The sequence below is a fragment of the Chamaea fasciata genome, unplaced genomic scaffold (assembly GCF_029207755.1).
Source record: "Chamaea fasciata isolate MVZ Bird 193981 ecotype frontalis unplaced genomic scaffold, bChaFas1.0.hap1 SCAF_24, whole genome shotgun sequence".
Taxonomy (NCBI): domain Eukaryota; kingdom Metazoa; phylum Chordata; class Aves; order Passeriformes; family Sylviidae; genus Chamaea; species Chamaea fasciata.
This window is the reverse complement of record NW_027094109.1, coordinates 2,286,688-2,311,200: the sequence shown is the minus strand read 5'-3', so window position 1 is coordinate 2,311,200 and position 24,513 is coordinate 2,286,688. Positions and strand designations below refer to the sequence as shown.

Here is a 24,513-nt window from a genome sequence, read left to right as displayed (position 1 = left end):
TAACAACAGTAATAAATTAATTTATAAAAATATATTTTACTAAATTATTGTACTTATGGGTGTTATAAAACTAATACAAAATTGTCACTGCTGTGTTATTAGTAATACCTAAATATTTAAAATAATTAAAATTAGTTATTTCTAATTAATATAGAATTTAGATACAACCATTATACAATTAATATTAGAATTAATAATAAAATAATAAAAATAATAAAATGTAATTTAATACCAATAGATTAGAAATAATAATAACAATACTAATAATAATTATAGTTTAAAATGTGTTAGGAGAACGCCGGTGAGACCTCCGGGCCGCTGGGGGGCGCTGCGGGAGGCAGCACCGGAAGCGGAAGTGGCGGCGGTGGCGAGGACAGCCCGGGCGGTGAGTGGGGCCCGCGGGTCCCGGTGTGGCGGCTCCGGCCCCGCTCTCCCGGCACCTGCGGGCTGCGTGTCGGGGCTCGGTGAAGGGGTCTGGGCGGTGAGGGCTTGAGGTACCCGGTGAGGTACCCCAGTGCCCGGTGAAAGGTCCGTTCAGTCGAGTCCCGGGGCCCTGGGAGGGTCCCTCTGGATACCCGCTCAAGGGTCCCGGTTTGCTGGGCTCTGTGAGCCCCAGTGCCCGGTGAGGGACCCGTGCCTCTCCTCGGTGCCCGGTGAGGAGCACGGTCGGTGCGTCCCGGTAAGGGGCTGAGCTGTCCGAGCCCCCAGCGCTCGGCGAGGGCGCGGTCCGGGGGGCTCTGGTCGGTGTCGGTGCCCGATGAGGAGCCCGGTGCGGGAGTCTTTACGAGCCCCGGAGGGGGACCCGGGAGGTCCCGGTGTGCTGGGCTGTGTGAGCCCCGCTGGCCGGGCAGGGTCCCGGTGTGGGGGCTCTGACCAGCGCAGTGCTCGCTGAGGAGCCCCGGGGCGCAGTCAGGGGTCCGGATCCGCTGGGCTCCGTGAGCCCCAGTGCCCGTGAGGTTTCGGGGTGCTTGAACGCGAACAGTCTGGGGGGGCTCTGAAGAGCCCGGTGAGGTTCGAGCTGTGACAGCCCGCAGCCCGCCCCTCCGGGCTGTGACAGCTCCCCTGCCCGCCCCGCCATGCCGGCCCAGGGCCCCGCGGGGTCCCGGCGGCCGCTGCTGGCGCTGCTGGTGGCGCTGGGCTGGCTGCTGGCGCTGCAGCTGCTGCTGGACCTGCGGGCGCTGGGGCTGCTGTGCGGGGCGCTGGCCGTGCTGGGGGCCTGGCTGGGCCCGCCGGCCCTGGGCCCCCGCGGCCGCCGCCTGCGCCTGGAGCGCTTCGTGAGCTCGCTGCGGGCCCCGGCCGGCTGCCCTGCGGACGAGGGCCGCCTGCAGCAGGAGATCGCCAGCACCGTCCGCAAAGTGGTGCGGGATTTCGTGGCCTCCTGGTACCGCACGGTGAGCAGAGAGCCGGCCTTCGAGGCCGAGGTGGAGCGGGCCATGCTGGGGCTGGCCGCCGAGCTGAGGCGGCGGATGCGGCGGGTGGACCGGCGAGCCCTGGCCCGCCGCCTGCTCCTGCTGTGCGGGCGGCACCTCCAGAGCTTCCTGCGGGCGCGGGACGCGCTGAGGGCCGAGCCCGAGGGCGGCCGGACGCTGTGGAGGGAGTACAGCCGGCTGGCGGGGCCGCACCCCGCCCTGCAGAGCCCCGCCGCCGAGGTGGGCTGCGCCCGCGCCGCCGTGGACGCGCTGCTGCGGGCGCTGGTGCCGTGGCCGCACCTGGAGACGCGGACGGGACGTTTCGTTGTGGTGGAGCTGGTGGCCTGCAACGTGCTGCTGCCGGCCGTCAGGAAGATGTCTGATCCCGACTGGATCAACCTGCTGCTCATTGGGGCGTTTTCCAAGAAGCCCCGGGCTGGGAAGCCCCAGCCTGCGCCCCCAGTGCCGGATTCCTTGCCTTTCCCGGGGCAGGCAGACGCAGCGCCCGCCGGGCTACCCCCGTCCCCGAGGGCTGGGGAGGGGCTCAGGAGAGAGGCAGAGGCTGCTGGAGAGGAGGGAGAGGAGGTGAGCAGGTCATGCCATGCGGAGGAGCCCTTCCTGCGCCCCCAAGCCCTGGGATCCCTCTTCCCCTGTGAGGGTTTGGAGCTGGAATCTCCTGCACCTGACTTGGGCCAGGACGTGGAGCTGCTGGCTCCTTCCCCCGCAGGAGAGCTCCTTGAAGAGCACCCCCAGGACCCCTCTGTGCCAGAGGGAGCACCTGCCTCGGAGAATGGCACAGGGGACCTGGACCAGGGCGCTGGCCCCAGCTCAGATACTGGCCTGCTTCCCACCTCTGCTTTGAGCTCCTGCCCTGACATCCAGATCGAGCCAGCGGTTGAGAAGGAGGAGGAAAGCCCAGCTGTCCCTAGGAGGTTCTCCTCACCAAGACCCTCCAGCCTGGGGAGAGATCTGGGAGCAGCAGAGGGCCCAGCACAGTTTCCCCCAGAGCCCGGGCAGGGCCTGCCCCTGCTCTCATCCTCCCCCACAGCTTCCATGAGCACCTTCAGCTTCGAGCCCCTGAGCAGCCCCGAGGGGCCGGTGGTGATCCAGAACCTGCGGATAACCGGGACCATCACTGCCCGGGAGCACAGCGGGACCGGCTTCCACCCCTACACCCTGTACACCGTCAAGGTGAGGGCTCCCCGGGCACTCACCCCCTTGCCACAGCGCTGCCGCCACCTGGACTGGTGTGTGCAGCTGAGGACTTGCTCTGGGTGTGTGTCCACAGTAAATTTTGTCTGGGAGAGGGAAAACAGCAGGCACCGTGGCAATTTGGGTGTGGCATGGGGTCCTGTGGGGCTGGTTGAGTCTTCTCCTGCTTTTGTTCCATCGTGACTGGTTCCTTCATCTTCAGGGAAGGGTTGAAGTGAGGAGTTCCTGGGTGAGGGGGATCAGGGGCCAGCAGGGAGCGGAATTGTTTGAGGATGTGTCAGGATGATGCCTTTGCCTTCCTCCTCAGTATGAGACAGCCCTGGAGAGCGAGGCGGCGGGCAGCCTGCAGCAGGTGGCTTACCACACCGTGAACCGCCGCTACCGCGAGTTCCTCAACCTCCAGACCAGGCTGGAGGAGAAGCCGGAGCTCCGCAAGTTCCTCAAAAGTCAGTGCCTGCAGTGGCTCCCCCAGAGAATCCTTCTCCCTCTTGTCCCATTCCCTGTTCCTCTGCTCCGAGGGTTTCCTGCCCTGCTTGTGCAGCTCTGGGTGCTGGGCTGTGTCTCCATTGCTCCGTGCAGAGCTGGCTGGAGGAATGATTTATCTCTTCTGGAGGCAAATTCCAGTGTTTCAAAACATTCCTCTTCCCATTCCACGACAGTTGGCTTTGTAGTTTCGCACCATAACAGTGGATAGAAACACTGGTGCCTGTGTAGTACCTCAGGCTGATGCCAGGCAGTGCAGATGGCCTTGATCGTTAGAGCATTAAGGTTTTAATAAAGAATAAAATCCGTATTTAGATTTTAAGATGTTAACATTTTAATTTTTAATCTTGAAAATTTTTAGATTTTAAGTTGTACAAGTCTTTTAAATTAAGGTCATTGTAATTTTGCAGTTTTCTCTGGGTTGCCAATGGGTTTGTTTCCTTTCTAGACATCAAAGGCCCAAAGAAGCTGTTCCCTGATCTGCCATTTGGAAACATGGATAGTGATAAAGTGGAAGCCAGGAAAAGTCTGCTGGAATCTTTCCTGAAGGTGAGATGTTTGTGTGCCCCTGTGAGCTAAAAGCAGAGCTCAGGACAGCTTCGTGCAGACAGTGGAGCACACCACGTCTCTTCCACATTACCTGATCAGGTTGGGAGCTTGACTCAGAAATGATCTAATTCTCCATCTGTCCTTGCAGCAACTGTGTGCAGTCCCTGAGATTGCAAACAGTGAGGAGGTGCAGGAGTTCCTGGCCCTCAACACCGACGCCAGGATCGCCTTTGTCAAGAAGCCCTTCGTGGTCTCCAGGATAGACAAGGTGGGAGCAGTGGGGAGCTGCTCACCTCAGCCCTTTCCAGCTGCCCCCAGGGAGGCTTCAGTGTCTCCCAGGAGCCAAAACCTTTTCTTTGTAGCTGGGCTCAGAAACCCCTAAAGCTACAGAGGGTCAGAGCTTGTGTTAAAGAACCTATTTAATGGAAAATGCAGCGCAAGTCTCAAGACTCCTGATATATTTGAGTACCAAGGGTGAATGCAGTAATTAAAGGCAGTGCTGGCTTTGCAGATCGTCGTCAATGCCATCGTGGACACCCTGAAGACAGCGTTCCCCAGGTCAGAGCCCCAGAGCCCCACGGAGGAGCTGAGTGAGTCAGAAGTGGATGGGAAACCCCAGACAGACGGCAAGAAAGCGACCAAGTAAGGGCTCCCTCAGCTTTGCAGGGCAAGGAATTAATGCAGAAACTCAGCCCCTGATGGGGAAGAGCTGAGGTGGTGCTTTATGTGTTGGGTAGCAAATTCTGTCATAGCTGAATTGCTAAATTACATTACTAAGTTCTGTCTTGCTGAATTACTTTCTCCTTCCCTTACTGAACACAACTCTTTGAGCTCCACTTTATCTAAAAGGTTTCCCAGGAATGCTCTGGTTTCCACAGAAGGTGGGTTCCTCCTCAGGGAGCTCTGAGGTGCTGCCATTTGCCAGCAGAGACACTAATGCTCCTGGGGAATTGCTTTTTAACCTTAAACGTGTGCACTGCTTTTATTTGCAGGGAGTGATTGCAAAATTCAGCTGTAAATTACCTACCTGAAAGTTCCCTCCTGCCTCTCCCATGTGCTCCACATAGTGGCCTTGCCCAGAAAACATTTAAATAGCTATTTATGAGTAATATTTAAGATGGTTTCAGGTATTTTCCTCACCAGTTGGTGCTGCTGACAGTGCCCAGTCTCAGTGTGATTGTCTCATCAGTGATTCTTCCCTCACCAAGGAAGGGAAGATTTCTGCACAAGTATGGCTTTTTCTTTCCAAGAAGTGATGTTTTGCTGGAAAAAGCTGCTTTGGACAAAATGCAAACTCAAAAAGTACAAGTTTGGAACCATCTTGGCTGGAAAGGACATTCCTTAATGATAAACAGGCTATTCTACAATTTGTCCCAAAATCCCAGTGTCCTTTCCTATCCTCCTTTTTGTGAGCTTTTATAATTGGATTTCACAATCCTGCTGAGTGTGTTTCATCTCAGAGGCTTTTCTGAGCCCTTCCCTGTGTGTGCTGCAGTGCTCACACCTTGCTGGCATCTGCCTTCATCTCCCTATCAGCTTCTGTGTCACACCTCCCTGTGCAATGCTGGAAAACCTTGGCTCAGCTCAGAGGTACATGAGGAAAAGTGCTTTTAATGCTTCTGTCGTGTGGTTTCACTGCCATCCCCGAGTTATCCTGGAGGCAGAGGCTTGTTCTGAACCACTTCAGGTTTAACCAGATTTTTTAGCTTGGATGTGGACAGCAGTGACAGGTCGTAGGACTTGGCTGAGGCTGGAACACTCATGACTTGCAGCTTGCAGAGAAAACTGACTCTGCCATGGCTCTGCTTTCCAGGTCCAGGCTGAGGTTCTCATCCAGTAAAATCACTCCAGTGCTGAGTGCGAGTGAAGCTCACGACAGGATCGTGTACTCCATCAGGGAGGGCGGTGCTGTAAGTTCAGATCTTCATGTAATCCCTTTCACAACCCCAATCGCTGCCCTGTTTGGGAATTATCAACCTCCACCAGGCTCGTGGCTGCTGCAGCCTTGTTGCCACGTGCCAGCTCTTGGCAGGAGGACAATCAGCAGCCCTGGTAGTGCTGTTGGCTACACCTGGGTGCAAGCCAGGAGGTGGGAGGTTGTCTGGGCACTGCAGACCCCAGGCTCTGTGGCACTAACACACTTTTGTAGGTCTCTGGCAGCCTGTCGCTGGCTGCTATGGAATCCTTCATCCAGAAGCAGGAGAAGCTGCTGGAAGCAGTCCCCAGCAAAGCTCCTGAGGGCCAGGGAGGCAGAGGAGCCAAGGAGATCTCTGTGCAGGAAGAAACGGATGGGCCGAGCACACTGGATGCTGGTGAGTTCAGCCCCTCTGTTAGTGCTTGAATTTCTCTCCCTCAGCACCACAGCAGCTCCAACATCTGCAGGTTCAGCTTGAAATGTCTTCAGGACCTGCTCTCCTGCCTGTTGCATCTTGATTGAAGGGAAAGCAAACGAGGTTTTCCAGTGCTGCTTGGTGATTGCTTTGAGCATTGTTGCTGGTGGGAGCGAATTGGGTTTTGGCTCGGTTGTAGATCTTCACCTTGGTGTGCTCAGCACAGTCACCGCCAAAGAATTTTCCTAAGGACACGTTGTTTAAACTGGCGATGTTCTAAAATCAAGTTCTTACAAACTAAAAATTGGCCAAATCACAGTTTTGTGGTAGTTTCCAGTAAGCCATACACTACAAAAGGACCTTTTGAGATGAAGTTTAGATAGATTAGATGGGAGTAGCACAAATCTAATCTCAGTTCAAGGCATGATGTTCCCTTTGTGATTCTAGAACCCTCCTCTGAAGCACAGGGCTGCCCCAGAACAGCTACAAGATTATCCTAAACACATGCAAAAATATGTTCTCCAATCTTTTTCTTGGAATAGCTGAGCTGTATCAGCTGGAACTTCCCAAAAACTCCTCTCCAGTGGTTCAAGTTTGGCAAGCTCTGACTGCAAGCACGTGTTTGTGACAGGATAGGCCTGGTGTTCTGAAGCCCAGCCTGTGCTACCAGCTTTGCCTGTAATCTTGGAACACATGCCCAAAACACATGGTTTTGGGGAGGCAGGACTGGAGCTGGAGGCCAGGGTTCTGCACAGAGCAGGCCAAGTTAGCTGAGCTCTGAGGGAAATGGAATGTCAGTATCTCAAGTCCTTGCTGGTCTGGGATGCTTCAGGCTGGGCTGGCAGGGTGAGGGGAACAAACGTCTGGATATGAAGGCAAACCCATGTCCCTATCTGCTCGTGGTGTGACTTTGGGGAAGTGGTTGGCCAGCAGCTCTGTGAGGAAGAGGGTTTGGATGCTGTGGGAATAAACAGCTTGCTGGGGATGCTCCCTGTGTGAGGATATGGGGAAGCTGAACAGCCTGCTCCAGACTGGGAAGTCAAGTCTCAGAGGGAAAAACAAGTGGGGAGTAACTTGTGCATGGCCCAGAGCAAGAGGTGCCTAGTGTCCTGTCTTCTGAGGGAAATCCTGGAATTAATTAGTCCAGCTTTTAGGAAGAGGAGGGAAGGAGTGGTGTGGGGTCCAGAATCCCTCTTCCCTTTATTTCCAGTAGTAACTTGTGAGTGTAAATTGTCTCTGCAGACAGAGAGGTTGGAAGATGAGGCACGAGGGGAGCCAAATGAGGGAAAGCTGCTGCACAGGATCTCACCTGGACAACAGAGCCGAGGCAGCAGCCTCAGGTGGGGGTGGTGGCCTGGGAGCGGCTGTCTGGGGCAGCTTTGTGGCACGTCAATGAGCTTGTTCAGCACACCACCTCAGGGCCAAACAGCATGAAAGTAATTCCTCACCAAGCCGAAGCTGTTTTTGCTGAAGGCTCTGCCATCCTCCTGAGGATCAGAGGGAGGTTTGGTGTCCCAGACCTGTGACAGCAGAGATATTTGGGTAGGTGTGTGGGTTTGTGTTTAACCTGGTTTATCCAGATGTGGTTCATCCCCCGTCCTGCCAAGACTGGGATCTGCCACACGATGGCAGCCCACAGCCACCAACACAGCCTCGTGCCTGGAAAACGGCGGGATGGAGGGAAAGGAAAGGGGAAGAGCAGGATAATAGTCCTCAGCAGTGCACCTCTTCCTGGCTACAGTCACCACCTGCTTTGTCACCTGTTCTGGGCACATGGCCATCCCTGTGTGTGGACTGGGATTTGATAATCCTGCTGTTCAATGGAGAAGAACCTGAGCCTTTGGCGCAGCCCTTGGTGGGAGACTGGGGCTGCCTGGAGGAGGTGAAAGTCAAAGAATGGGAAGGGCAGGGTCCCAGACTGTCTGGGCTGCAGCAGGTCATCTGTGTGTGCACAAAGGGCCAGGCTGGGGAGAAAAGAACGAGTTGGGGATGATGTTTTTCACCAGATTTGCCCTGAGGTGGCTTCTTCATCTTTTCCTCCTCTTCCTCCCGGCAGACTCGGAGACAGCTTTGGCTGACCTGGCGCTGGACGTGCTTCGCCTGGTGCTGGTGGATCACTGGAGCTGGCTGTGCACAGAGAACATGCAGAAGGTCTTCAACCTGCTCTTTGGGACCCTGGTTCAAAGGTAAGGCCAGAGTGACCAGCCTGGCAGTGAGGCATCCCTTTGGAGACACGGTTGGAAGTGGAGCTCATGCCTGAATGCAGATAAATGCTGCGTGTGCATCAACCAGCAAGGTTCTGTAGAGCAGGTGCTCCATGAAAATGGAGTGAACACCTTGGAGATGTGCACTAGGAGCTGCTTTCTCTGTGAGCAGTGGTGCAGCTCTGATGGGCAGCCTCCTGTCCCTTGAAACCAGGGAAAGGGAAGATCCAGCCCTGGGAGTGGGAGCCTTGGCTCATGCAAGGGCAGCAGTGCCCAGCTCTGTGGCTCTCCAGGGAGGATTGGCCTCCTGGTCTCTCGCTGCCCAGGGCTGCAGCTTGTTCCTTCTGCAAAAACAGAATAAACAGGCCCAGGGAACAGAGAGTTGTCGATGACAGCTCGGAGTGTGGTCTCTGCTCTCACTGCTGCACCCCTCTGCTCTGCCTGTGCCTGGGGCAGGGACCCACGCATGGAGTAGGGACAGGCTTCCTTCCCAGCTGGGATGGACTTGCCAAGCTTTCCTGGGGCCAGTGCCTCTGGGTGGTAAGGCTCAAGGCCAAGACACACAAACAGAAAATTCCTGTTTTTTGGTGTAGGATGGTGACTATCACTAGCTGGGGATGTGGTTTTTTGGAGTACAAGGAAAGACTTCCCTGAAGGGCTTGGGAGAGTCTTGGAGCAGTGCTTTTCCCACTCCCATGCCCTTTCTTCTTCCACAGGCATCCAAAGCCATCATCAGAATGTGCAAGGCAGCTCATTATAACCCAGCTGGTAACTTAAGCTGCCCTCAGCAGAGATTGCCAAAGTGCTTTGAGGTCAGGGACTGCTGTCCTTCAGTCCTGCTCTGTTCCTTCAGTGGCAGGAGGTGGGGGTTGCTCCCACTTCTCCAGAATGGGCTCTGGTTTCTTGGGAACTAGCTGCAACCCAACCTGTGTGTGTAAGCACGGAGGTATGAGCGCTTCAACAGGCACATCATCACCTCCTAATAAGCCATGTCCTGGTCACCCAGGCAGCCTGCAGCACCCACACGTGGCCTTGGCATTTTCCACTAGAGAAGCTGGGATACACGCAGCACATCCTGGCTCTGGGAGGTGGAGGAGCTCCCTGAGTTGTGCTGGTGGATTAGTGAGGAGGAATGTGTTTGCAGCTTCTCCACTTGGGCAGATCAGAGTGAACACACGTGTGCTGCAGGCAGAGCTTTGCCTGGGGGTGATACGGGGAACTTCTTGGTGTCCCCGTCAGTTCAGGGTGCAGCTACAACCTCTTGAACAAACCCTGTGTCCTTGCTGAAATCCACACGTTGAGGCTGGCTCTGCTTTTGTTCTGGGACGGTCAGGAATCCCAGGGGACAGGGGTAAGAGTTGCACAGTGGGGACTGACCTGTCTCCAGGAGGATGGTTGCTCCCATGTCTGCTGCCTGTAGTTGCCTCCTCAGAGGAGGAGAACTGGGAATGGAGAGCCTTCCTGCTGTTTGCCATTCACCCTGTCCCTGAGACTTGTCCTCATTCCTGGCCCAGGTGGTCACTGCTGTCCTGAGCAGGCCAGAAGATCTCTAGCTCAGACCTGCCTGTCCAGGGACACAGTGTGGATTTGGTGACATTCCTCTTCCATTAAAGTATTTACAACATGATCCCTGCTTGGCCAGACCTGGCACTGCCATTCTAGCTCTCACTGTCTGGGGACCCTTTGCAGGTGGGGAAAGCACCAGAAACTCTTCTGGGAGCATCTGCTATTGAAGGAATTGTTGCTCCTGCCTCTGAGAACAGGCAGACAGACATGGACAGCAGATGGATTTGTGTCATGTCTTCAACCATTGCTGGTCACAAAGTATGAGTGGGCATCATCCCTTCAGGACATTAGATCCTGTTCCTGTCAGTGGCTGGGTTGGGTGGCAGGGGATGAAAAGGAGGTGTCCTGGCAGTGTTTTGGGGGAGCTGCTGCTGATACTCCTCTGCCAGCTTGTATTTGGAGAGCAGGTGCTGCTCCTGCTGCCTTCTTGCAGCTGCAAGATGATGATTCTGCTCTGGCATGAGACACTCGGTGCAGAGTGATAGAAATGACCACAAACCAACAAAACCCACACCAAGAGCAAGATCCAGCTTCTCCCAAGATCCAGTTCCCCTCTTCTTGGAGGACTTTCTCCCTTGGGCTGGCAGTGCCATCAAATATTGCTGTGACCACGCTGTTACTGACTGTGGGGCCTCCCGACCTGCTGCATTCCCTGTTCCCTGCAAGGAGCACCCCACCACACTCCTCCTTCCCCCTTTCTTCTCAGCTGGGCCAGCTGGGGCCAGGCACCATCCGTCTCCCCTGCTGTCAGCTCCGTGGCAGGGGGAGAGGAAGGCTCCATGACCGAAAAAGGGATTGTTGAGGAAAGGGCGGCCGTGTGTGCGAGCCCGGCTCCGCACTGCGCTCATCCCATTATGTAACAGGGAGTGAGCCTTTTTTGGAGCTGAAGGGAGAGGCGGATGGAGGGGCTGGGAGTGGGAATGACCCCGGGGCCCAGGATCGCTTCCAGCAGCCTCTCTGCATGCTGGGGCCGTGCCTGTAAACAAACCCGCTGCCTCTGTCCGGCTCCGCTCCCCTCCCGCGGGCTGCAAAGGATCAGCTCCTCTTCCCCTGGGAGGCTGCAGCAGGAACCTGTTGGCACAGGGGAGCACACGGGGCTATTCTGGGTGTTCAGTGGAAGAGCTGAGAAGCGTTTGGAGAATCTGGGTGCTTTTTAGAGCCCTGTGAGTCAAAGAGGTGTTAAAAATACGCGGCAAAGGCGCGAAGCACGCCGTGCTGTGACCCCACAGCCTGCCCTCAGTTGTCCCCACGGTGGCCACAGGTCTGGGGTCTGCCAGTGCCCTGCAGAGCTGGGAACAGTGCTGGGCCAGGGTGACAGACACCACCTCTGCTTCCCCTTCCAGAGGGGAGCCCCAGCAGAGGGCCAGCATCCCAAGGATGGACCTGGGAGTATTCGAGGGGCAGATCCTGATCTGTAAGCTTCTCCTGGCTCCTTCCCATGCAGCGCAACAGAAAGGCATGGCCACAAAGCACTGAGGGGGGGAAAGGTGTCTGAGCACAGCCCGGCTGTCTGTGCCCTGGAACCTGAGCAGGGCTGGGGCACCGAGTCTGTGCCAGGCTCGGAAGTGCCTGTCCCTGAAAGGAGCATGTGGAGCTACTCAGGTGTCGTGTTCCACTGGGTGTGGATTAAAATAAATGCAAATCATCCCTGCCTTACCCATGAGCTCAGCACTGCTCGGCTTGCTGTTTGCTCTGGGTCATTCCCGTGCTCCTCCAGGCTTTGTCCATGTCCCCTCATCCCTTGGCCAAAGTGGAAGACTGGAGGAGGTGATATTCCAGTCTGTGTGAGTTGAAGTGGGGAGCCAGGGATGCTTTGAGACTGATTGCAGGTGACCATCATGCTTTTGGGAACTGGTTCTTGCAAGTTCGTGCTGTCACCTTGGTGTTGGGCTCCTGTGGTGAGTTGCTGTCAGGCTGAGTGTCACAGGCACTTGTAAGTCAAGGAGGTCTGGAGCTTCAGAGAGCTGCTGGCTGGGTGCTTTTCCCTGATTTTCTCTTGGGTTTTCTTTGATCTCTGTGCCAACAGAACCGGCACAAAGACCCTTAGCAGCCACCTTGATCCTCTTGACTGGAAAGTGCCACCAGCAAAGAGTGGTGCCTGACCCTCTTCAGTGTCCCTGAGTAAACCTGGAGCAGCCAAGCACCCCTGGGAGCACAGTGCCCCTGGGCAGGGAGTTCTGGCAGCCCTGCAGCCGTGGAGGGGCCGTGTGTGACAGCTGAGACAGTGCTCCCAGTCCCCACGGCTGCCTGGCTGGCAGGTACCACTCCAGCCTCAGGCAGTGCCTCTGAGTTGTGCTGGCAGAAACAACCAGGCAGAAACGCAATATCAGTGCAGCTGGGGCATCTAAATCCACTCAATCTCCTGGTTTGTTAGCTGGGGAGTTTGATGAGGACCTTTGCAGCTGCACACGGAGGGGCTGTGCTGGCAGGCCCAGGTATGTGGCAGCAAAGTCCCTGGCCCTAAAAAACGAGCCTAAAAGCAGCACCAGAGTTGGGAACTGGGGGAACCAACCTCATGGCATCTCACTCCTCATTTCTGGATTTGGCTGTTTGTGTCGTAGCCGTGAGGAGCAGCAGGAACTGCAGCCTGTGGTATGTCAGTAAAAGCGATTTCAGGACTCTGTGTGTCTTGGTGTGTATATGTAAAGTAAATAAAATCAGCTTGGAAATGGGCCTCGATTCAGTTGTCTCCAAGCACCTGGAAATTTTGGATCTGGCTTTCAATCTCTGTCCCAAACAAAATTTTTTCCCTTCTTCTAGAAGCAGCATTCTTCCAAAAACAGCCACTAGAACGAAGCCAGCACTCCATGCTTTGATAATAATTGCAACATTATTTTAACTCTGATTCTGTTTCAACAGTTACACGTGCCAACTTTCTTCCTAGATTTAAAAAAGCTCAACAACTTCCTATTTCAAATAGAACAAAGAAGAAGAGGATTGAGTGGAAGTAATGTCTCCCTGTTGGTTTTACTTTTCCCTGGGTTTAGAAGGGTTAATAGTGGATTTGTGTATTTTGATCCTGAAGTGGGCTAATGAAGCAATTGTTCCAAGCAGGGCCTGGCTGAGGCAGCCTGGCCTCTCCCTGGGGCACCACTGAGAGCTTAATTGGCTCAATAAATTCTTGGAGAAGATGTTATCAAAAGCCAGGATGCTTTGTGAAAAATGAAGGAGGTTTGGGGACGATTATTTTAATCACGTCCCTTTCCCCCCTTCCCTGAGCCCCAGGACACCACAGGAACATCTAGGCTGGGAGAAGCAAAATCCAGAGCAACTGGGTTAATTCACTGCAGGGTGAAGACACTGAGTCCTGTGAGTTTCCATGATTTCTTCTTGCAGCAGGTGTGTTTGGAGGGAGCAACACATAAAATGGCACCGAAATCCCAGCACCAAGGGGTGGTGTCCTCCCTGCAGGGATGAATGATTGCCTGCAGAAGAGAATGATTTTGTTTTTCCCTCTCTGCCCTGCACTGAGATGTCCTGCACACCCACATCTCCCAGGGTTTCTGCCTGGGTAGGCAGGTAGGAGGATCCCTCTGCCCAGGATGTCCCCAGCCAGCTCCAGGACAGGTCTAAACATTCCCAGGGCAGCAGGAGAGGAACATTTCAAGAAGGTGAATTTACTTTGTGCAGAAGTTTAAAAGGCCTCAGGATGCTTCATGTTCTTTGATTTATGGAGGGGTTTGTTTTTTTCCTTTCCTGTTTCCTTCCTCAGCACAGGGTTTACCCATGGCCTGGACAGGTGTGAGGTTGCTTTGAAGGTGCTGAGCTGAGCATGGGTCTCTGCTGTGTGGAGAAGGTGGATGTAGGCTCAGGTGGCAGGTGCTGAAAGCTGAACCTCAGGGCAAAAACTCTCCATTTGTGTTTTTCCATTCTTGCTGTGCCCACTGCAGCTGTTGCTTCATTTTGACAAGGTTTCCTCAGAAAAGTTTTGCAGTCAAAGCACTGAAATGTTGCTCCTCCTGAGCCCTTGAGTTAAGGATAATCTTGTGCGTTATCCGAGGAGGAATTTGGGGAACAAGAACTGGAAAGGCAGGGATGGTCTGGTGATTTAAGCACCAGACTTTCTTAATTTCGGAGTCATGCTTGAATGCCTCGTGTTTTCCAGATGTTGCTTTTTGTCCTTCAATCCTTTTCACTACGTCGGTCCCACAGGACTTTGTTGAGCTTCTGGATATCCACACTGTATTCCTTAGGGAATTCCTTAGGGAAAGGGGGGCCATGTTCTGGGGTGGGCAGCAGTCAGTGCTGGGCTGGGCGTGCTGGTTCATGTATATTTGTAGAGCTGTTTGTATTTATCCAGCTAAAGCAGAGAGGCTTCCTCCTCTTTGTCATCTTCTAGCCTGGCCTTCAGTTTGTGTTTATCTCAATCCTTAAAACCCCTGGGTTTGAGGAAATCACGATTGCTGTTGCTTCAGATTCCAAGTACAGTCAGCATATTTAACTTGACTGTTCCTTAGCTGAAGTGATCTCAGTCCTTATCCTCACCTTGATGGACAGAAAGAGCAGAGCTTTACCCACTTCTGGCAGGTGGTTCCAGATCTGGAGAGTATTACATCTCTTTGTTCATTCTTGGTACATCTTTAATGTCCAGATGAAGCAAATCCCACCTGTCCAGGCTTTACCTGCTGAGCTGAGCTCTGTGGATAGTCCAGTTAAGCGTGTGGATCCAGCCAGGTAAAACCAAGCCCATTTCCCTGTTCCTGCCTCTCAGCCTGCCTTTCCTCCCTCCTAGCAGCCCTTGTTGTCTCTAGGATCCCAAGGAAGGCCAAGGTTTGCACGCCCCAGTCCTTGTTTGTCATTCCCAGGGCCTTCTTATCATAATGGACCCCTTCGGCTGACCTTGGAGTCCTGCTTAAACCGTGGCATTAATTTGGCTCTTTTTTAGCAGCCATTTCATTCCTCCACCAGCAGCTATTTCAGACAGAGGTGCCTTACAGCATGGGCAAGTTATGCCCCTCCAGATTATCTGCCAGGCCCCAGCAGCCTTTGCAGTCTGGCTCTTTGCATTGAGCACTATCAAAGCATTCTGAGCCCAGGAGGTCACTTTATCTATTTCTGGTCTCAGCTGAAGTGTAAGGAGATGGTTCTGTGATGGGTTTATTTTTTCTTTCTTATTAAGGCTATTTCTTCATGAAATAGCAGAATGAAAATAGTAACTCATCAGCCATCCAAAAATAAAAAAAAAAGTGAGAAGTTTATTTATGTTTCTTGGTGGATTTATTTCTACCTGGGAGCAGTGTGTGTGTGTGCTTTCAATGTGGCACATGAATCTCAAATGCTTAGGCCTTTAATAGCACAAAAAAAATCATCTGTGACCTGCTGGTGAAGGTCAGCTTTGAGCCAGCAGATATTTGGAGTTCCTGAGCTGTCAATCCCGATCCTGGTGCAACAAGTCTGCATGATGGAAAGGTCAATTTGCCATTTTCTGGGGTTTACTCAGGTAGGAATTCTCAATAAAGTTGGTGTGATTCTCTCTGAGTTGTAGCTACAGCTGTGGGAGTTGAGGGGGCATTCTTGGGATGTCCTGTGCAAGGCCAGCAGTTGGACTTGACTCTCCCTGTGTGTCCCTTCCAATTCAGGATGTTCTGTGAATTACTTTGCTCCTCACAGTTTAAATGCTGCTGGTGCAGCCTCTGTGTGTGTTGGAATGGAATGTGATTCCCCAAAATGGGTGTTGACTGTGGTTGAGAGGAGGGAGGAAGATTCTTCACTACAGGTCACTGTGTTCTGAGATTTTCTTTCGAAGCCTCTGCTGTTCTCCCAGAGTGGATTTAGAGCCACGTGGGCCAGTCTTGACAGTTCTCCTCTTCCCAGTGCCTTTGGAATGGCTCCACACACTGACAGGCTGGCAGAAGGGAACCCAGTGCTCCCTTTGCACCTGCCTTTGGTTTCTCCTTCTTTCTTGTCCCATTTCCTGTTTGATTCCTTGACTTTTCCTTGTAAACTTGGTGGGTTTGGGTGCTCCTTCCCCAGCTGTCTGAGCACCATGTAATGGGGCAAGTTGGCCTCTTCTCAGGAGCTTGTGTGGAGCTGTGCAAGGCCCACGGAGCCATTCTCAGGTCCTGCCCTCTGCTTCCCAAAGCTGCCAGCCTAAGGAACAAAATCCATCCGTGGTGTTTCCCAGCTGTGGGAATCGAGACCTGTGAGCCCTCGCCTGCTCACAGTACGTGCATGTGTGATCACATTTAGGGCTGTTACTGGGGGCCTCATTGCCTAATTCTGGTGGTTTTAGGGATGTTGTTTGTGTGGGGCCTTCCAGCACTTGTCAGTTCTCAGCTTGCTCTTGAGCTGTCTGGAAACGTGTGCTGTCCTCTGTAGGTTCAACTTTCTCTCTGTCCACTATTTGCTTGGGGTTTTTTTGCTATTTTAGGAACGTCTCGAAGAACAAAACAAAGCTTGTGTTTTGCTTTCTGCAACCTTTTAAAGGCTGGAAAGTGGCTGTTGCTGTAATGAGTTTGGAGTCAACGTTCAGTCTGAGCCCCTTGGTGCAGGGTTGACTCTGAAGCTCTTTCCCCAAGTCTCTGAACTTCTGTTGCTTGTCAGGTGTTTTCTCAGCTAGGAGAGCAGGGTGTGTAAGAAACCATGTTAATGAAAAGCCGTGTTAATGGAAAACCATGTTAATGAAAACTCTTGCCCCTAGAGAAGTCACAGTTTAACACTTTAATTTGGTTGGGAATAGCTGGAGGGTTTACCACGATCCAGAGTGTTAAAATCTGCTGATGGCTGGGGATTAAAACCCTTTTAATTTTATTTCCAACACGGCTTTTCCCAGGCAGGACTGGGGTGTGACATTTGTCCTGTAGGACAGGTGGGAGGTTGGCACCTCTGGCATTGTCTTGTTGCAGCATCCGTGCTCCGTGTCCGTGGTGATGCTGAGCCTGGAGGATGTGCTTCCCCATTTCCAGTGCTGGGAACATCACCTATGTCCCTTCCTCTGAGACACTCCAGGCCTTTCCACTGCACCGAGACTCCTTTTCAGGTTTCATAGTGAAAAATTACAAATTTCCAGCTGGCCTTTCCCAGGTGTGCATCCCTCAAGCATTTGCTGCTTGCACCTCATTTCCTGCTGCCAAAGGGATCCTCACTCCTGTCTCACGTGATGCCAAGCTGCATTGCCTGCATCCTTTGCCCTGCTTCCCTTTGGGTGTTGGGAAGCTGTGTGGGGAGGGAAGGACACCCTTGGCCCGAATGCCTGGCCCAGGAAGAATGCAGACAGTCTGGCAGAGCGCAGGTTAAATAAAGTTTGCCTTGGCAGGGCTCTTGGATGTACTCGGAGCTGCCGGGGCGTAGTGGTGACGGAATTGCAAGCACGAAGAGCAGCTGCCAAGAGGAGCGGGTCTCCTGGCCCTGCTGGCTGACTCCTGTCCTCTGGGAATCTGGAAGAACTGGCGAAATCATGAGCCTTTTCCTTTCCCCAGCGCCGTGCCGACACTCCCAGCTTCGCTCCGGAGCCTCCTGCCAGGGAGGCCAACAGCACCATCAGTGCTGCACCCTGAGCCCTGCTAAACCAGGGACCATCCTCTGGGATTCACCCACGGCTTCTCCTAGTTCTGAGGGGAAACATTTTAGGCAGTGGAAGTTGTGGCTGATGGCTTGTGCTGTGACGTGGGAAGTGATTTCACGTCTGGGCAAGAGGGTCCATCCGTGTGGTTGATTCAGAAACTGCCTGGCCAGCCCTTGGGTGGTGGGGACACATCATCCCAGTGCAGCTGCAGACGCCTCCGGCCCTTCTGTGGAGCAGGGATTTGGGGATTTGCAGGTGGTTACTGTCGAAAGGGCACAGTCCTGCCCCAGTGGGAGGGACCGTCAGCAGTTCTGTTGGATTTTGGATGGGAAGAAAAAAATTCTTGGCTGTGAGGGTGGGGAGACCCTGGCACAGGGTATCTGGAGAAGCTGTGGCTGCCCCGTCCTTGTGGCCTTCCAAAGCCAGGCTGGATGGGGCTTGCAGCAACCTGGTCTAGTAGAAGGTGTCCCTGCCCAGAGTGGAATGAGATGAGCTTTAAGGCCCCAAAATCGAACTGTTTGGGGATTCTATTATTTCATTGCTTGCCATCAGTGGATGGAGCAGGACTGGACAGCAGGAGGAGAGGAGGGTGAAGCATAAAGATATTCATGGCCTGTCATCCTCAGAATGTGTTTGGTCTCCAGGAAAGACATTCTTGACTGTCTTGGTAGCAGAGGGACTGATGAGAGGAGCAGAGGGTACTAGAACAGAGCTCGTGTCCTTCCAGTCCTTCCTGGGAGTTGTTTGTAGTTAAACACCAGTTCTCCCAGCTCTGTCTCAGATTGTGCTTGGAGAAAACTTAAGAGCTTCAGGCCATGCCCATCCCTGAGCTGGGCTTCCTTTAGTGGCCGGTGATTCGCTTGGGTTCCTGTGATCAGCAGAGTGGTGGGCCTTTTTATGGCCTTTCCTTTTCCCTTTTGTATGTAACACAGGGAACATATCCCGCTTTTGGTGCTTGGAAAACTCAGCTGATTAATACTTGTGAAAATCTTTGGTGTACAGACACAAAAACCACACGTTAACAAACCCAAGGAAGCTGATTTACCCCTCCAGGGCTCTTGATGGGTGGAAATACCCCAACTTTGTTCCAGGCCAGACATTTCCTGACCTTTCCCCCTCTCCCTGTTGCTGCAGGTGGCTGGAAGTGCAGATGCTTACCCTGACCTGCACCCAGCGCTGGGTCCAGTACCTGCAGTTGCTCCAGGAATCCATCTGGCCTGGAGGAGTTCTACCAGCAGTGCCTAAACCCCCCAGGACAGAGGAGCAGAAGAAAGCAACAGCAGAGCAGGCCCTGCAGAGCCTGATGGGGATCTTGCCCAGTAAGTGTGTCCTGGAGACTTGGCAGCTGCCCCTGGGATGGAGAGTGCCTGGGGAACGCTCCAGTGCACTGGGATCTCTGCAAATGTGGTTAAATGCAGAGATGGAGGCTGCTCGTGCCAAGGCACTGGGAAACCTTCATGACCCTTGAGGTTTGATGGTTTCCTGCAAGCAAAACCCGGAGTTTTCCAGTTCTGGATAGTTTGTGTAAGGATTTGGGAAGCAGCCCAGCGTGGAGGGAAGGGATGTGTGTCTGGGCAGTTCTGTCTGTAGCCAGGCCATGATTCAGTGCTCACAGTGCTGCTGAGCCTCCTCACCAAGGCAGGGCTCAGGACAGCTCTGCTCCCACCTGCTGCCACAGGGTCCCATGGTGAGGAAAGTCACCGTGCAAAGCCTCTGGCTTTTCCACTGCACTGAAGTCCCAGCTGCACTGGATTTCCCTCTCTTGAAGTTTGACACGGGGACCTTTAGCATTAAAGCAGCTGCTGCCTAATCCATATGAGTGCAGTCTGAACTTTTAACTCTTTGATGTAGTGTAAAAGGCCTTCACTATCCTTTGGGCATGAAAAAGCACTGCTGGGATGTACCCTTCTAGCCAGGAATGCTTTCCTGGCACCCCCTCCTGTCCCAGCCTCAGAGCACCATCAAAAGCTTTGATTCAGCACCCACCAGGAGGAGAGTGACCTGTGGAAACGTGCAGTTCCTAAAGCTTTTGTCTCCAACACTTACAGATGTGATCCAGGAAATCCTTGGGACCAGTAAGTGTCGGATGAGCTGGAACGTGGTGCTGGAGTCGCTGAGCCAGCCTGTGATAAACAGGTATGAGATTGTGTCCTTGACCCTGCTGAGGGCTGTGCCCAGGGTTCTGCCAGGGCTGCCTGGCACTAAACACAGCCAGCTAATTGTTCCAGACTTGCAATACCAGGAGGCATCTGCATGTCCAGGACCTCAGTGTGGCTGCAGATTATTGAGCCAGTCATGTTGATTATGTGGTTTGGCCTGCTTGCTTAGTGGATGTCAGGGAAGTAAGAAAATCCTGGTTTAGTTTGGTTCTGGAGGAGCTGCAGGTCTGCGTAGGGGATGTTTCTGTCTATTCCCAGTGCTGGTTTGGTGATGGACAGCAGGGAAATGAGGGTCAGGCTGGGGATCAGGAGGTATTTCTTCACTGGAAGGGTTGTTAAACATTGAAAAGGGCTGCCCAGGCTGGTGCTGGAGTCCCCATCTGCTGAGGTGTCCAGGGAACAGCAGGACTCAGTGCTCTGGTCTGGGTGACAAGGTGGGGATTGTCACAGGTTGTACTCAATGATCTCAGAGGTCTTTTCTACCTTCAATCATCCTGTGATCCTGTTAAACACATGTTTTGCTCCAGAAGATGCATTTGTGTTTTCTGTGCTGCTCAGCAGCTTCAACACCCACTGGTTTGGGGGAGGTGGAGAAAAGCTGAACCACCTCTGAAAACATTTCTCCTGGGGACCCAGTATTGTTCCTCTGTCCCCTGGAGCTTTGGAACACTCCTGCCTTGTGCTGAGCTTTGCCTCCCACGCCCTGACCAGCCTAAGCTTTGTCTTTTCTCCATTCCAGGCATCTGGTGTTCTGCCTCCTGGACATTCTGCTGGAGTTCTTGGTTCTGAAGGATTCCAGCGAGCAGCCTGAGTCTGCAGCTGCCACACCATGTCCCTGCAGTGGCCCGGACAAAGGTGTCCCAGCACTTTAACCAGGGCTGGTGCCCCAGCAGTGGAGGAGAAAAGCAGCCACAGGCACGGAGTGTTTGGATTTTCAGCCTTTACTGAATGTGCCTGGGAGCTTCTTGTAAGGGATTTCTCCAGCCAGTGCTAAATGAAGCTGCTTCCGGGGTTGTTTCAGCTGGGTGGTGGATCAAACCCAGTGTGAGGGGCTGAAGATGCTGTGCAGCATCTGTTCTTCCACTGCTGACCTGATGGAGAGCCTGGAGTGAACCAACCCGACCAGCTGGAGAAGGAACCACAAACCCCATGGTCCTGCCCCACCCTTCTGAACGTCTCTGACATCCACAGGCAGAGAATGCAGGTTTGCTCTTGTGGCTGCAGGGTGCAGCTGGCGCTGAGAGAGTTGGTGTGATGGGGTCTTGCTGATGTTTGTGCAGGTGGAGGGAGGTCAGTGCTGTCCCTGCTGTCTGAGCAGCCTGCCCTGTGCCTGCTCTGCACCATCTGTGCCACCAGAAGGAGCATGGCAAAGGATGGATGTGGAGATGTGGTCCTGGAGTTCAGTATCCCACTGCCCAAACACCTGGGAGGTGAGAGCAGGGCTCCAGGGTGCTGCCCTGCCTCAGGGACAGAGATCAGCTGCTTCTCCCTGCCACTGCTCCAGTTCTCCATGGAGCAGGCTGTGATCCTGGGAAAAGGACTCTCCTCAGGCTGGGGAGGAGTGGTAGCTTGGCTGGACTTCAGGAATCACTTACATTCCGCTTTCTGAGTCACCTTTTAATCCCTGGGACAGTCACCTGGAAGGCACAGGACCAAAGGAGCTGACCCATGTGGGACACAGCAAGTGAATCAGCTCCCACACAAACGTGGCTGTCACAGGAAGCTCTGGAGGAGGAGGAGTCCCTGGAGCCCAGGGGGATCCTGGGTGTGTCATGGACAGTGGGTGAGAGCCCAGCAAAGGGCCTGCAGGCACTGCCTGAGCTCTGCTGTCCATGGCTGGGTCTCTGGGCTTTGCTTGGCTGTGCCTGCTGCTGCTGCAGCTCTGTGCAGGGCTCTGGAAAGCTGCTCAGGTCATGGAACATGGATCTGGAGCTGCTTCTCCAGGTTGTCCAAGACTTGAATGGTTTTGTGAGCATTTAATGTTGCTCAGCAATCAGGTTCCTGGGAGTGCAGAAGGACTCAGAACATGCCCCAACAGACAGTTTGGTGACCTGCTTTGGTGTATTTTCTGGGAGAAATACGGACTGACCAGTGCTGGCCTTGGCTGCTGCAGGTGTTCCTGCAGGTCAAAGGAGGCTCCAGCCGGGGAACCATGCAGGATCACATGCAGTGTCTGTGCTGCAGAACCAGATGTGAGGTGGTTTCATCTCACAGACCCGTGGAATACCAGGCTGTAAGAGACTGCCTGCAGTTTGTTGGAGCAGGATGCTCCATGGCGTGTTTGGAGAGAAGGCAGTGTAACTCCAACATGCCTCTGCTGCTCCTCCCAAGGGAGCTGCTTCACAACGGGTACACAGCAGTGTGAGCTGCTCTGTGCTTCTGTTGTGTGAAAATACAGAGAGGGATCATTTTGCTGCAAGCAAATAGATTTTTAGGGAGCTCTAAGGACATCCCAAGACCAGACAGAGTCCGATATCATGAAGCAAATCAATTCTGCATCACTACTGGAGCCATTTTTCAGCAGGGAGGCTTTGGAGATGGTGGATTGGCCACTTGCTTGGAGAAGAAGGGAGGTGTGTGTTCAGCAGTTTAGGAGGAGATGAGGTGGAGAGTGCTTTGGGATAATCCCAAATGGCCAAGCAGCAATTTGGGAAGCAGGATTCAGATAAGTCCTCAAATACCTGCTTGGAGCAGCTGCTTCACCTTGTCTTTACTGCCAGACTCCTGCTTCCCTCCTTTTCCCTCCTGCCTCCATTTCCCACCCCAGCAGCCGGGAGGGGGACACGGCACCAGATGATGCAGCAGAGCCCCATTGTGGCTTCCCAGATGTTCCTGGTGTTCTGTTTGCTGCTGCTTCCTAATTAATTGTGTGGCTTTGGAGCTCCAGGACTGTGCTCTGTCGTTGATTAGGGATAATATTCAGAGGCTTTGCTGGAGAGGATGATGGAGTGCAAATGATGCATTGCCAGCTCCAGGTTAGGGCAGAAGTCTAAAAGTCCCTTACACACACTGGGTATGGCACTGGAAGGATGAGCTGACACTTCTCCTTTGCCAGGAAGCCCAAATTCTCCCTTCTTTTATCCCCCACCTCTGAAATTATGCAGATGACTGAATATTGAGTCCTGCAGATGGAAAGGATCCGTGATTACTGCCAGTCTGGGAGCCGGTGCTTTGCTGGGCTGGTGCAGCAATGATTTGGGGTTGTCCCAGCAGCAATGCCCCCCTCTGTGTTAAGATACAAAGAGGTGGGACGGAGAGAGAGAGAAAGGAGATTTCCTTTTGTGCCCTGTCAAGGCAGTGTGGGAGCTGGGAACAGACCTAAGGAGTTTGAATTGCAAAGTGGTTGTTTCACTCTCCAGAACCCCCTGTCTGGTCTCAGATTTGAGGGGTTTGAGCCCTTTCTCATGCTCTCACTGGCTGGGCTTCAAATTCTCAGTCTCTCCTTGGGAGATCATGGTACAGCCTTACAGCTGAGGTGAAGTGCCCAGGAGCAAATAGCCCCTCTCTGCATCGTGTCGTTAAGGAGTAAAACAAATCCAATAAAAAGCTCAGCTTTTCCTCTGCTGCGAGTTCTTTGCCTCACTGTGACCTCGGGATTAAATGGAGCACCGTGGTGGCAGATACAAACCTCTGCATTCAGGTGGGCTGAAAGTTTATTTCCATTGGACCCAGACTAGAAAAACTGCTTTGGTAAAACAAACAAAGTTGACAAAACCCAAAAAACAAACAAACAAACAAACAAAAAAGCTTAAGCTCGCTCAGTGTGTCATATTCCCAGCGAGCTCCTTTTTTTTTCTGCAGGAATTTGTAGAAGGAATTTGCAGAAGGCTCCAGCCACCTCTCTAAAGGGAAGGTGGTGAGAGCAGCCAGAGTTGATCTCAGTAAAGGGCTGCAGCCTTGTGTCCTGTTAGGTGAAGAGCAGTGCCTGCCTCAGGTGGATGCTCAGCTCTCCCTCTGCAGCTCCTGGCTGGGTGTGATCTGCCTCCAGCCACCACTGGCTGATTCGGTGAATCCTTCCCACTGCATTAGTTTCCCACAGCTGACCGGAGGCTTCCTGGATTGCTCCTGTGTATGAGTGCAGTGGTGTAGAGCTCCAGGGCACCACTCTAAGCTAAGTAACTGTGTTTTTAGGGGAAAAAAGTCCCACATGCACTGACTCCCTGTCCTATTTCCTGTACTCAGCCCTCTGTATCAGCTCTTCGTGGTGCTCTTGAAGTCTGTGTGGAATTGTGCTGTCTGGAAAACCTGTCTCATTGTTAAATGGGGAGCAAACCTTCACTCCCACGTACGTGTGTGCAATAATACTTTATTTCAAACTTACTTCTCTGTCAGAGTTTAAAATTTGCCTTTGGTCTCTAAGGGGAAGAGAAGAACAAGTGGGGAAGAGGCTGGGTGTGAGTGGGAAGAGGAGGAGGTGTCTCTCAGGTGTCACAAAATGCATGGCCAGGGCAGGTGGCAGTGGGAGTGGGACAGGTTTTCCCTCCTGGCACAAGTGGGACTGCTCAGACATGGGAAAGAACAAAGTCCTTAAAGCCTGGCCAGGAATCAGAACAATTTCCCACCCCATCAGCGTGGCTGCTTTCTCCCTGACACAAACTCCTTGATTGAGGCTCTCCGGGAGTCTAAAACCAGGGAAGCAATGTGGATCATCTGCCTTTCTTCTGGCAAACAGGGCAAGACTCCCTGGACGCAGGGATTGTGCAGACCCATCTCCACTTCCCTTGGGCAGGAACATTTCCTTGCTATCAGTGCTGGAGTAGGAAAGCTGGTAAGCTGTAAGGAAATAGGGGAATGTCTGAAAATGAGGAATTCCACCTGAAATTTGTAACATTATGTCAAAGGAAGAAAAACCCAAGAGGAAAGAAGGAAAACCTGATACAATGAGTGCTTGGGTCATGTATTTTTCTGGATTAGCTGTGCCACGGAAGGAGCCCGTGCACCCTGTGAAATCCATTCCCTGCAAGGCAGCGAACATTTGTACAGCACATGATGTGGGATCATGGCTGAGGCCAAGTTCCCTGGGATAATATCCACCCCGGGGTAGATTGGGCCATTTCCAGTGTCAACAGCCAGAGGATTAAGCATTTATCTCTGCAG

The 24,513-nt window shown here is 53.2% G+C and overlaps 1 protein-coding gene across 3 annotated transcripts; it reads left to right on the top strand.

Moving 5' to 3' along the window:
• Positions 1–1,076: 1,076 nt before the first annotated feature.
• On the top strand, positions 1,077–23,736 carry SNX19 (sorting nexin 19). Of its 3 annotated transcripts, XM_066203411.1 has the most exons (11): positions 1,077–2,600; positions 2,929–3,067; positions 3,553–3,653; positions 3,802–3,921; positions 4,165–4,295; positions 5,467–5,563; positions 5,803–5,965; positions 8,040–8,169; positions 18,392–18,576; positions 19,306–19,393; positions 20,156–23,736. In XM_066203411.1, the coding sequence occupies exons 1-11, from the start codon at positions 1,077–1,079 to the stop codon at positions 20,286–20,288; spliced, it is 2,811 nt and encodes a 936-aa protein (XP_066059508.1). In that variant the 3' UTR covers positions 20,289–23,736. The 3 variants fall into 3 exon arrangements, with proteins under 3 accessions (XP_066059508.1, XP_066059509.1, XP_066059510.1); XM_066203412.1 differs by lacking the exons at positions 19,306–19,393; positions 20,156–23,736 and having other exon boundaries at positions 17,009–18,472; XM_066203413.1 differs by lacking the exons at positions 8,040–8,169; positions 18,392–18,576; positions 19,306–19,393; positions 20,156–23,736 and adding an exon at positions 7,226–7,268.
• Positions 23,737–24,513: the final 777 nt, after the last annotated feature.

Excerpts from the sequence above, each read along its gene's own strand:
- SNX19 (XM_066203411.1), top strand. The coding sequence starts at position 1,077 with ATGCCGGCCCAGGGCCCCGCGGGGTCCCGGCGGCCGCTGCTGGCGCTG. Across the intron at positions 8,170-18,391 it reads TTTGGGACCCTGGTTCAAAG|GTGGCTGGAAGTGCAGATGC; the intron begins GTAAGGCCAGAG and ends CTGTTGCTGCAG. Across the intron at positions 18,577-19,305 it reads CCTGATGGGGATCTTGCCCA|ATGTGATCCAGGAAATCCTT; the intron begins GTAAGTGTGTCC and ends CAACACTTACAG.